The following is a 14,127-nucleotide window of genomic DNA, read 5'->3' on the forward strand; positions in this document are numbered from 1 at the left end:
TGAGAGATGTGCCCTACATCTTACTCAAGGCCCACTGAAATGCAGACTTCTCACTCCTGGAATCTGTATTTTTACAAAGCTACCAGGTGATTCTGATCCACAGTCCTGTTTAGGGAAAACACTCTCCCTGTAAAGGTCCCAAGCTGCCAGGTTTTTCTAGATTAGTGTTTGGGTCTCCTTTGTCCTTGTTGTCAGCTCGGGGATCATGCTGTCTTATCTCCCCTCTTAACTGACTCTGATCTGGAAAACCAGATCCCCATGGGTGCAAATAGATGCCTGAAAGTAGACTTATATGGGCTCTGAAAATGGGGTGATTTCTCCTATGAGTGAAGGGCCTACATCTTAATGTCTGGGTTTGACAACATCCACTTTGGCTATCCTAATTTCTTTTTTTTTTATTATTTCATTTTATTTTTATTTATTTCTCTTCTTTCTGGGTTCTGGGCCACATTCCAGGCCATAGTAACGATAATAGCAAGTATTATTTAAAAGACACTTGCTATAGCTAACTTGATTCAGTCCTTCCTGAATATAGATTATCCCGATTTAATAGACAGGAAATTGAAGCACAGGGAGGTTTCACAGCCATCTTTAGATCACAGCACTAGTAAATGGTGGGCCCTGGATCTGATCCCCAGAGGCTTCCACATCAGCTGAGGAGCCCAAGGGTCAGGGCATAGTGCTATGTCTACACATCCCTGAACATTGCCTTCAAACTCAGTGTGACCTGCGACAGAAGTGATTAAAACTATAAAAACATAAACTTTTAAAAACCTCAATAATCTTCATCATTGTCCTTTCTTAGACCTTAATTAGATTTTCAGTAATTTGTTGCCACTGAGTGGATTGAAATAACACCTAGAAAATCGACAGAAATATTTGTCTCTAATATGAAGGGTTAACATCAGGTTGTCCAATATTCCTTTTTAACAGAAAATAAAATTAATATAAAAAAATCTGCATCATCTAACAGAATGTATTATCTTGGACTATTTCAGTAACACTTGAAACGTTCATCTTGTGTGTATGTCCCTGGGGTGACATAGTGTTGTTAGAAAAGCCATTATAACTCCATTCCTTGACTTGTGGGTCTTGGAATTTACTGTTGTAATTTTGCATGACTATAGTTTCTTAGTATGTAATCACACCATTTAAAACATTACTATAACAAGTAGTCACGGAGGGACTAACTACAGCAAGGCAGGGAATCAGCCTTCCCACTACCCCCACTGGCTGGCATTTAACTGTGAAACGCTGCATTTGCTGATGACAGCGTCAGTAACAGCATCTTGAATTTTCAAACCAACACTCCCATCAGAACTGCATGGCCCCTGGAGATCAAAATCCTGTCCTTTGTACATCGTGAGATCAGAGGGTGGAGGTAGAAATGGGAAGACCCTGACCCGGCCCCCATCTCCATTGCGCCTTAACTAACTAGAGCTCCTCCCTGCTCCCTCCCCGTCCACTGATGACATCTCCAACCCCACATTTCATCTTGAGGAACAATGGAAAGAAGAGGGGTGAAAGAGTCAAAGGGTTTAAAAGGAAAGATGAACATTCCAAGTATATTGCTTCACTTGCCCTCCTCTTCCCCGGCCCACATCCAGTTAGTTGGTCAAGCCTGTGCTATCCATGGAAACTCAAGCCTTCCTAAAAAAAAAAAAAAAAGTGGCAGGCCAGGAGTAGACCAATGCATAACACTGTCCCCAGAGCTAACCTTACATCTAAACCATGTTCCCCAATTCTCATATCTCCCACTGTCTTCAGTTGTCAGGATCTCACTGCTTCACCTTTGAGTTTGCAGCCCAAAAGGTATACATCTTGAAAACATTCCAGAGAACCTGAGCAAGTGGCAATTTCTCTTTACAAGCATGCGAGTGCACTCTTCTGCCCCCATTGTATCTTTTATCTGGACACTTGCATGTTCAGCAGCTTACCGATCAAGTAACGCCAACAAAGTAAGTCGATCGTACCAGACTTTAATCCACTTGCCAGGGAAAATGATAAACTTGTAAAACTGCTCTCGGTTAAATTTTCCTTGTGTTGAAGAACATGATGAGTCTTCCAGATCCTGACTCAGATGCTTTCAGATACCAAAAGAAACAACAGAGAAAGGGTTTCATACTGACATGTTATTGTCATAAATATACCTCATAATAACAAAAGTACAAAAAGCAGATGTTCAAATTCTGAAATGTAAACCAACACATTTCATAAAAATGGGTACTCTAAGAGAAAGATAATGATCAACAAAGAGTCTTTCTTACCAACACTCTTCAATTCCATTATAAAGTACCACTAAATTTATGCTGCTCCCATCAAAACACTGCTGTTAATTAAGGGCAAGAAACTGCCATGAAAATAATTCTCTAAAAGATCAGAATTCAACAAAAGACTTGAAATGGCTTAATTTTTGAAATTGAAATGGCTTAATATTTAAAGTAATGTCGAAATATTTAAATTTTACTAAGAGTAAAAAGACTTTCATTGTCAATTTTGTCAGTCATTGGTAAGGCCTGATATAAGAAATACTGAGATCTCTGTAGAAAAAAGTCTAAACCAATAAAACAGAAACAAACAGGGGAAAATTTTAATTCTAGGTTTAAAATGTTTTAGCCCCAAATTCATCTCTGGATGGCGCTAGTCTCGTGGAGAAGAATTGAATTTTGAAAAAAAAAAATAGTCTTGATTGATTTGCCTAACATACTTAATGAGTAACTCCTAGGAGCCTGGCACAAGGTCAGGAATAGGAATATAAGGAAGAAGATGGCGGAGACAGTCCATGCACGGCATCCTATTGCCTGTAAGAAAACACCCCTTAGACATCTATCTATTGTCGGGCAGACTCAAAACCAGACATCCAGGCCAAGCACTTCACATACAAAACAAGAGCTGGACTCTACACCGGAAAAGCAGAGGGGATGCAGAACTTGATGAGCTGAAGCTGAAGGATCTTCAGGACTGAAAAGACGGAGAAAAACTTATGAGGGCAAAACTCAAAATTTATTTCCTCTGACACCTGACACCGTCTCTAAAATATAAGTAGTTAAAACAGCCTGTTACGATGGCATTTCCATTAGAGACAAATAGAGATTAAATACCAGTTGTGATAGTTATTTCATTTATTTTTTATCAATGAGGAATAAGATGTTCCATATTGCTAAATTTCTCAGAAAACTAAAGCTTACACTCTTTGGATCTAATTAATTTAATATTGACCTCTCTCCTAACCATCTTCAAAAAATACGTGGTTTTCCCTTTTTGTGCTATTAAATAGAACCTATAGGGCAACCTGAACACTTTCTCACTGTCAAGCTCATGTGCATCAGTGCTCATCCTGCCCAAGACTCTGGGGTATTGTTTTCTACATTGAATAACACTAGGTACCATGCTTTTTAAAAATACATGTTTTTATTAAATATGGAGTCAATGCAAATATACATCTTTTAAATGTATATAATATATATATATATATATACACACACACACACACACACACACACACACACACACATATATATTGGATGTGTGTCTATCACCCAGTTATAAGAAAAGGAGCATTTACTTCAGCATAGAAATTCCCAGTGGGCCACTCCTTGGTCCCATCCTCTTCCAACACTGTCCTGAATTTTGTGCTTATCATTCCCACTCTTCTTTTCTGTTTTACTATGCTTACATCCACAAGTTCTATACATTTAGCTTTATGTTTTTGAAGCTTTGTAGATAGGAAATCATAGCATATGTATCCTTTTGCAACTTACCTTTTCCTTTTTTCCCTCCATTCCACATTATCTTCCTGAGACTAATCGTGCTGTTTTACAGCTGTAGCATCCATTTTGACAGTAGAATACAGATATGCCACAATTTGCTTGCCCATTTTACTTTTGGATATTGGATATTTAGGTTTTTTGTTTTTTTGTTTTTTTACTATTACGCTGCTATGGACATTTTTGGAAATGTCTCCTGGTACATATGTGCAAGGATTCTGTAGAACACAGACCTACATACACTTAGAAATGGAATTGCTAAGAATGCAAATGTTCAACTGTACCACATGTTCAACTTTCCTAGGAAACAAATGGACTTTCCCAGAAAATGTACAAATCTATCACACATGCAATTACTGGGTATGGGAAGGTTCAATTCACTAGAAAACATTTTGGAAAAATAATATTTCTAAACTGATTCTATCAATTTATACTGCCACCAACATCCAGTAAATGTCATGTTGCTCGACATCCTCACCAACATGTGACAGTGTCAGGTAATTTTTAACTTTGCCTAATCAGGTGTATAAAATATTGCAATTTTATTCTAATTTGCATTTCCCTCGTTATTAATGAAGTTAAGCATCTTTGCCCACTTTTAGTTTTCTTCATGAAATCATTTATCCTTTTCTCTGTTGGGTTGCTTGTCTTTCATTAGTTATATGTGTCTATGTGTGCATGTGTGTGTATCTATAAATATATGTACATATATGATCAAGACCTTTATTAATAATAGATGTTACAGATATTTTCCCAGTTTATTGTTTGTCTTTTCACTTTCCTTAAGGTGTTATTGATAAATAGATGTTAATTTAAGTGAAATATAGTTTGTCCATTTTTTCCCAAAAAGTTTTATGCTCCCTGTGCCTTATTTACCAAATCCCTTCCTACCCCAGACTTCCACGGCTAATTGATTATATCATCTTACTTAAAACTATATGCTTTTGACTTTCACATTTACTTTATTAGACTACTGGGGATTTTTGTTCATGAACTAAGGGTCCATTTTCTTTCCCATAAAGAAAACTATTGCTCCAGTGCCATTTATTAAAATGTTCACCCTTTCCTCACCAATTTGCCAGGACATGAATGCTTATATCTGAGGGTTATCTTAGACTTTAAATTTTAAATTGTTTTTGCTATGCCAGTCTTACCTTGTCTCCTCTGGAACTCTGACAAGAAGTACAATAGTCCTTCTGGCCCAGACCTCCATGCTTCTTAACCTTCTTTCCTCTTTTCCTATCTCTCTGCGCTACAGCTAAACAATTTGTTCAAATCTGTCTCTACTCTTATGTGTCAAATCTCCTGTTAAATCCCTTGAAGTTTTATTTTTATTATTCTATTATTCTATTGCTCATTTCTAGTATCTGGTGCTTTTTCAGATCTGCTTGCTCATTACATGGCCTTCTGCTCCTTACTTAGAGTTTCAACCTCTCCTTTTATCTCTTTATACACATTAGACATAGTTAATCCATATTCTGAATCTAATCATTACCATTTCTAAATCCATTAAGAGTCTGTTTCTGCTTTCTGTTGACTTTGCTGGCTCTTATTCATGGCAGCATGTTTTCTGTTATATTTTATAACTTTTCACTTTATCATATTTTCCTTGGGTCTTTATTAGTGTGAATTCTTTGACAGCAATATTGAAGTTCTGTTCTTCTGGATTAAAATTTACCTTTGTTTCTGCTAAGCACTAGAATGCAATACCAACCCAGCACCATTTTTAAATAAATTCTTTTTGTAAGGTGCTTGGATCACCCATGTGATCCAGGGTGAAGAAGGGCTGCAAATCCACACTGAGGTTTGAGGGGGGTAGTTTTCTACATGATCCCCTTAGTGGGGATGGTGCTGAAAGGGAGTGGTTAGTTAATTGTAAAAGGAGTATGTGGCTTCCTGGAGTCCAGATTAAGTAGAGAGGCTCCCATTAGACTTCCCACATTGTGCTGTCTGCCATTCTCTGTGCAAAGAGACCATTAAAAACAAAGGCCCTCACATGCACTCCAATGTTTATAGCAGCAATGTCCACAATAGCCAAACTGTGGAAAGAGCTGAGATGTCCACTGACAGATGAATGGATGAAGAGTATGTGATATATATATATATATATATATATATATATATATATATATATATATAGGAATATTACTAAGCTATCAAAAAGAATGAAATCTTGCTATTTGCAATGATGTTGATTGAACTAGAGGGTCTTATGCTAAGAGAAATAAGTCAGTCAGAAAAGACAAATATCACATGATTTCACTCATACGTGGAATTTAAGAAACAGATGAACATAGGGAAAGGGAAGGAAAAATAAAATAAGATGAAAACACAGAGGTAGACAAGCCGTAAGAGACTCTTAACTCTAGAAAACAAACTAAGGGTCGCTGGAGGGGAGGAGGCTGGGGGGATGGGGTAACTGGGTGACTGGCATTAAGGAGGACATGTGATGTGATGAGCACTGGGTTGTTGTGTGCAACATTAGTTGTATGCAACTAATGAATCACTAAATTCTACCCCTGAAATTAACAATAGACTATATATTAATTAAGTTGAACTTTAAAAAAAAAGACAAATCCCTCTTCTACCTCCTTTGCTGTTGGCCACTGCTTTTTACTTTTTGCTACTATTGAGACTTCCCAAGATGCCCCAGCCCCCTGTAGATCTTCTATTTCTAACCTGTAATCTTGTTGGCAATTGTGATTAAAAAAGAAACACAGAATTTACCATCTTAATCATTTTTAAGAGTACAGTTCAGTACTATTATCTATATTGTTGTACAACAGACCTCTAGAACTTCTTCTTCTTCCCAAACTGAAACTCTGTCTCCATTAAATACGAACTCTCCATTCTGCCCTCAGCCCTCATAAACACCTTTCTACTTTCTGTCTCTATGTTTTTGACTACTCTATGTACCTCACATAAGTGGAATCACAGAGTATTTGTCTTTTTGTGATTGGCTTATTTCATTTAGCATAATAGCCTTAAGGTTCATCCATGTTGTAGCAAGTGTCAGACTTCCTTCCTTTTAAGGGCTGAATATTTCATTGTAAGGATGTACTACATTTGTTTATTCATTCATCTATGGATACTTGGGTTGCTTCCAGCCCTTGGCTATTGCAAATAATGGTGTTATGAACATGGGCATATAGGTATTTGTTTGAGTTCCAGCTTTAGATTCTTTTGAATATATACCCAGAAGTGGAAGTGCTAGATCATTCTAATCTGTACTTTTATTTTTTTGCTTTGGCCCTGTATTTTTTCCAAAAAGGATTTAAAATAGGCTCTAATTTCCTGTAGGCTGGCACACAGAAGACACAGGAGACTGGGAAGAAGGGCCAAGACCAAAAAAAGGATGAGGACAGTACAGAAGAGCAGCCATGGAGGTGGTGCTGTCTTTTAAAGGTCACACACATTTCTCTTTGACTTATAAAGCAGAAGGTTATACTCAGGCAGGGTTTTTTTTCTTAATTCAGTGAAAGTCACTGGTGTCAAAATGCCTGACTTGCATAAGGGCAGCACACCTGCTTCACTGGAGACCAGGGAAGAGCTCTCCAAGGAAGCACATTTTACCACCTCTTTGTTCCCAGATGCTAATCCACTGACTCAGCTATGGAACCTGAAGTTATTCAGATTATAAAATATTAATGCAAAAGGCATTTCAAGGGACAGTTGATCCATCAAGAAGGCAGCATAGAGGATGGCCATATACAGGATGGATTGGCTGTATTATTACAGGGAAGTTGAAATTGGAAGTGCTGCTTGTGTCCAGGATTCTATTCTGACGTGAAAGAGAACATAGTGGAAATGGTGTGTCAGCAAGAAGAGCATCTTCCGTTAACGACAAAGAATTTGTGGTCTATAGTAAACCTCCCCCCACTAAAGGGATCTTTTTTCCTTTATGTTCCATGGATAGGCCAGTAAAAAAGATGCACACAGGGCTACCACAGTTTACTAATTCGTGATGTGGGAATTCATGAGGATGCATAAAGAGGTCAAGGGTAAGCAGCAGCAAAGATGACAGTTTTCTTCTGAATTATATGAAAAATAAGGTCCCTCAGTTGAGGTTTAATAGTCTACCCTTTGCTGTTAGGGAAAGTCAGTATAAAAACAAAATCACATGTAGATGACATCTACATCGCTGGCAAAAGTTATTAAAAATTCTGGTAAACTGTGCTATTTATTGTTCCTTAAATAAAAATCCTAGTTTAAAAAAAATCTCAGAATTTAATGCAAAGAAAAAAATGATTGACTTCTGTATCAGTTTTCCTGGGCTTCCACAACAAAGTACCACAGAGTGGGTGGCTAAAACAACAGAAATATACTAAGGGCTGGAAGTCTGATCAAGGATTGGCTTCTGCTGAGGCCTTTCTCCTCTGCTTGTCGACGACCATCTTCTCTGCATCCTCCCATGGTCTTTCCCTTGTGTGTGTCTGCATCCTGATCCCCTCTTCTTAGAAGGATACCAGCCATATTGGATTAGGCCTAACCCTAATGTCCTCTTTTTAACTTAATTACCTCCTTAAAGATCCTCTCTCCAAATACAGCCAAATTCTGAGGTACAAATCAGCCCATAACTTAACTTCCTTTACGTGAAAATAAGGTTCATGGAACTTCCTTTTTTTGCCTTAGACACCAAGGAACCTCAGAGCTAAATGTTTCAGTGGGTTATAGCAATTATTCATAGCCTGTTTTCTGGTACAAATCTCAGATTCAATTTTTCTCACCAGTTCAATCATTCATTTATTCTCACATCCAACAAATATTTATTGTACAGATTATCTAAGCCAGATGCTGTAAGTACTATATGCTGAGAATTCAAAGAATAATAAGAGTTTTTAGCTTAAAGGGGCTTGACAACTCCCAGGGTGTAGACAAGCAAACCAACCATGAGTGTACATCATGACACACATACACAAGTATAGACATATCAATGCCTATATATGTAGAAAAAGAGACAGAAGTGAGCCTTAGGAGTGTATATGACAGGTAAGGCTGGAGAAAGTAGTGAATAAGGGTCTCAGGCAGAGCTCCTGGAAAGAATCAGCAATGATAGGGCTGGCTGGGATAGGTCTCACAATGGAGACTAAGTCTCTGGTCAAAACACTATTTCTGTCTCTGATTCATTAATTAAGCCTTACCGAAGAATTACCATGTCACATTACCCAGTAGGCCAGGCTCACAAATTTTATTCTACTATTTCAAAAAAGAGATTAGCAAAAATAGGGTGGCAGGGTGTAAGTTGAACACAAGTCCTTTTGCAGAAACAAGATAAATGCATTGCTCACACTCCCCAGATGGATCTATATTTACAGCATAATATTCAAGGCTCTCTTCATGAATCTGAATTATCAGTAACAACTTAAATGATGATTAGCATATTTGGCTTAAGAAGATAGTCAAATATACATATATATTTATATCTATATCTATGTATATATATATATATATATATAGAGAGAGAGAGAGAGAGAGAGAGAGAGTACATTTCAGAAATATTTTTTGGTAATACTAAAGGCAATATTAAAATATTTAAGAATGTAAAGGTCCATCTCTCCCCCCCAAGCTACCTGAAAAGTTCTACCATTCAAAATAATGGTACCTTCAAGAGTTCAAAATAACTAAGAACAATTTGGGGGTGCCTGGGTGGCTCAGTTGGTTAAACATCTAACTCTTGATTTTAGCTCAGGTCATGATCTCAGGGTTAGGAGTCGAGCCCCGTGTTGGGCCCTTCACTGCATGTGGAGCCTGTTTAAAGATTCTCTCTCCCTCTTCCCCTCCACACCCCCACTCACACAATCTCTCTCTCTTCAAAAAAAAAATTGATGATGTTTGTCATTGCCATTGATTATATGGCATAATTTTGCCATATACATCTCTAATCCTCAAAACCTTACAAGAACTCCTCTGCGGAAGTTTTATTATCCCCATTTAAAATGTGAGAAACTGAGTCTCTGAGAGGTCAGGTCACTTCTCCCTGAGGTCCTACTCTAGGAAAAGGACTGTGGGACGCTGAAGCCTTGTTTCTTTCTGCAGTCTCACTTAGGGGAACCAGGAGAGTCCACAGCTCAGACAGTGCTCACTTGTCAGGCAAAAGCCACCTGTACAGCAAAACGCTTCAAGACACAATACGTATGAGTCCAATTATGATGACACAAATTAAGGACGCAAATTTAGAAAGGAAACCATCTGAAAATGGACACTGATAAAAAATAATTAGGTCAGGCAATAATGAAGATCAAATAATGTTATTTAAAAGAATCCTCAAAGTCAGATTTAAAAGCTAAAATATAAAGGAGGGCCTGTTATATGGAGGGGAATAAGTGACCAGGTCTACAGAACCCTCAACATCACAACAGACATGGGTGGATTTAAGTTGCAGGCCTCCTGTGAAGGGCAGAAGTGTCTTGAACATTCCTGAAGGGAGAGGTAGAGGCGTGAAGAGGATACAGTACAGGCACTAGGTCTCTGAGGTACCACACGCTCTTCCTTGCTCGTCCTAAGATCTGTCAAACCCAGTAGTGGGAAGGTGGAGTTGAAAGGAACTCTGTTTGGTGTCAGAAATGGGCTCATGAGACATCAAACAGGAGGCTCCTAAGGAGGAGGTGAGGAGAAATGGATATCCCAGTAGTGACGAAAGGACAAAGTGAAAAGAGTGCTGGGTTGGGAGGGGTCAAGCCAATGCCCCAAAAACCAGGACCTTCTGCACTGGCTTCCTTAGACGGTAAATCAAAGGGAAAATAATACCTAACCTCCAAGATTCTCTATAAAGATAATGTGATACCAAATATGAGATGTGATGAGACACCTAATGTGTGCCCTGCACATAACTAGTGTTCCCAACATGCTAATGGAATGCTAGTTAAATCTGGATATGACCAACACTTTGTAGGATAAAAAACATAAAGCATACATGGGATACTATTATAACGGTGGTTCTATTTAGCAGCCAAAATTCCTGTTTTGAAAAATTTTGCAAAAGAAAAAAAAAGGAGTTTGCAAAATTCCAAAAATCATAACAAATCATAACAAATCTTACATTTAAAAAAAAGCTCTGAACATGATAAATGAAAAGTATGCAAATATTCATTTTTTAAGTCAAAATGTACTTTCCAATAAATAAATACATAAGATGATCAGTTATTATGTTAAGGTATCATAATTGATAGTTCATCTGTTTCATCTGCTAGTAAATGTCAATATTTTATATACAGAATTGTTTATAAAACATTATATACAGCACTTCATGCAAATCAGAGGTCCAGGAATATGTTTTTACCTTTTAAAAATGTTTTAAATTTAAAAATAGTGATTTATGAACACATCATAATGGGGAAAAAATACAAATGATATATAGGGTAAAAGATGAAAGCTTCCATTTGCATTAGTCCTATAATGATAGTAAATTGTGATGGAAATGCTACCTTTATGTTAACCTAGAGTGACCGTCAGCCAGACCCAGTGCTGTGCACATCTTTGCAATACTCACTGATTGGTTTAGGACCAATGAACCACCAGCTTCCATGCCACCCCTGGTGATGATAATGATGATAATGCCACTCCTGTAGACTTATATAAAGCCTCAGTTACAGAGTACTTTCACATACAATCCTATCTAATTTTTAATGTGGGGCAGGGTGAATAGGTTTGAAGCCAGATCCAGGTGAAGGTAAACAGAAGCAGAAAATGCTAGACTCCCAAGGATCCAACACTTTCAGTGGACTGGGTGGGCCTGCCTCTCAACCAGTAGTGTGATAAAGTTGTTTTAAGGTGATTACTCAAATATTTATTTTTATTATTTTTTTCAAATACTTATATAACAGTGGTAATGTAAAATTTTAAGGTCATGATTATGCATTGATAGGCTATACCTGATGACCTTAGAGGTACATAATGGATAAACTGAGGCAGAGAGAAGTCTCAGCTTATGACACGGATGCGTGGGATGCTGTGACCGCTAATGCTCAATGCCCCTCAGTGCTAATCTGGAGGGCAGAGGGCAGATTCCACCAACACCACGTGTGCCCCCAGCTCTGTCCTCGCTGTGCTTGGGCACTAAGCTCTGCAGCCATGGGGATAATGCAGAACCTCTTCCACTATCTGCCTCCTATAAAAGCAAGCTGACCAGCCCCACTGAGAACTCTTCCTGCAGGACTACTTCATTCATTTGTGCCAGGAGAGAATTTCAAGGTCTTTTCTCTGGTGTGGGCCCACCTCCTGGTCACCACTGGAGCCTGTGGGATATGGTCCCTTGTTGCAATGAGAGAGGAGTTTGCACATGGTGGGTGGCAGGGGGATGCTCAGTCTACTCGAAGCATTCATGCAGCCATGAAGGACAGAAGAGGGAGGATGGAGAAAAAGGAGAGTCACTAAACAGTCTTGTCTTCAGAGCCCTATTTCCTGCTACTTTTTGTTGGACTTGTCTAAGAACCACTGTTCATGCCACCACTGCAATGCCTCCACACTCCAGGACTATGAGCATACCTGCTTTCCTGTCTCATCACCGGGCCTCATCCAGGCAGTTTACCTGCCTTGCATCAGCTCATCCTCCACATCTCAGTTGAGCTGTCACCTTGCCAAGGAAGCCTCCCTGACCTCCTGCGTCCCAACCTCGGGCTTCCTGTGTCCCACAGCGCCTGAGTCCATCCAGACCATAACCTACATCACATATAGCTGAATCAGTTGACCAGCAGTTAAACTGCTTGGAGACAGGAGCTGAGTCTTTTTGCCACTGTACACCTGATGGCGCATAACCCTTCACTAAATACATTTGGGGTAATGAGCAGGAAACTAACTTCATTTGTATTTGGTGGCCAAAACCTAATTGGTGATATCAATTAAATCTGAAAAGCCAAGCAGTAGAAGTAAAGAATTGTTTCTGGTATGAGACCTTTGTAAATATTTCTTCAGTGTCTAAATATGAGCCTGCACAGCAATCTTCATTCTCCCATTTCCACACCTACATGGAGCAAAGCTTTAAAGTTTTTAAACTTTACTTAAAATTTTGAAAGTTAAAAAGACTGAAGTTTTCAGTGAATTTGATTAAATAATTAACAACGCTAAATATGAATTATTTTTTATACAGTCATATATGCCACTTAGAGAACTTTAAATATAAAGAATATAAAGAATTTTTCATGCAGTATTTAGTTACTTCCAAGTTTCTGCTCTACCTGGGCTGTTTTTTAGGTATCAAGCCTGTGGGTTTGTGTCTCTGATAAATCCAAAGTTCCTAGGTTCCCTGTGGCTCCACCAATCATGGAATCAATGATATTCACATCTTCGAAAACTATGTAGATATTTTTCTGTGACTTTCCTCTCCATACTGACAGGCGGGGAAGGGCTGCAGGGAGCTGGAGCTTCCCCATCAACAGGGGAGTTTCTCAGAGAAAACCCGCATTTCCCAGGCCCCCATCAACCCACATACTTCATCTTGGGGTGAGCGCTAGTACTGGTGGCTGAGGTAGGGCTGGGCACAGGGCACAGTGAGCTGAGGTTCAGTCCCACTGGAGCACATGAAGGTATAGGAAAGACCAGGAAACCAAAGAGAGTGCTGGGAAGGAGGAAGCCATAGAATTTGAGATCCTCAGAGCCAGTCGGGAGACCCCAGTAGTACACCCTAACTGGGCAGGGCAGCTATTTCCCTGTAGGTGCCACCAACACACCCCATGATCAGGATGGGGCCAGGCATCTGAGCCATGGCCAGAGGGGCCTTCCACCTCCACCTGCCTCCTTGCTACTAGGAAATTCCTTCTAGACTACAGAAGCCCAGGAAGGGAGGAGTGGGAGGGGAGACTGGTACATGGATGGGAAAAAAAATGCCCTAAAGACTGAGTTTTTGGATTAGCTGGATGCTTGCTCCCACAGCAGCTCCTTCAAACCTGGAAAGGCTGACTCCACTCGCTTGGCATTTCTCAGACCTCTCTACCCAGTCAGTAGGAGTAAGGACTCCAGAGCAATGTGCAGTCAGTTACAAGGTAACAGGACCTTTTCTTCACACATCTGACCAACTTCAACCCACTGTGTCATCAGGCATCTTGTAGAAAAATGTAGTTAATAAATCGTAAAAACAAATATAAAACTGCATTTTTTTTTGTAAGTGAGGTTGTCTAGAAGAAATCACAACATTGCCTGACGGAAGATAAATACAACAATGGAGAAACTTTACACTAACTTGACAGCACCCCTCTGCCTACACCAACTGAAGCCACCTTCCTCCAAAGTCTAGCCCAGGTGTCCTCTCTTCTAAGGAGCCTTCTCCAGCTTCTTTGTCTGAAATGCCCCACTTTAACATGTAGATCTAAGTTCCTATCTGGTGGTAAGTCTTATCTCCCGTGTGATCTTTTGCTCTGAATTCTTT

The 14,127-nt window shown here is 39.2% G+C and overlaps 1 protein-coding gene across 1 annotated transcript in view; it reads right to left on the reverse strand.

The window, feature by feature from the left end:
* PCNX2 (pecanex 2) overlaps positions 1 to 14,127 on the reverse strand; it is a 291,225-nt gene that overhangs the window by 211,675 nt on the left and 65,423 nt on the right. The window contains exon 10 of the mRNA XM_055308988.1: positions 1,938 to 2,083. Coding sequence (XP_055164963.1) covers positions 1,938 to 2,083 — 146 coding nt within the window. The remainder of the gene's footprint in view (positions 1 to 1,937; positions 2,084 to 14,127) is intronic.

Source organism: Nyctereutes procyonoides, unplaced genomic scaffold (genome assembly GCF_905146905.1).
Source record: "Nyctereutes procyonoides isolate TBG_1078 unplaced genomic scaffold, NYPRO_anot_genome, whole genome shotgun sequence".
Lineage (NCBI taxonomy): Eukaryota > Metazoa > Chordata > Mammalia > Carnivora > Canidae > Nyctereutes > Nyctereutes procyonoides.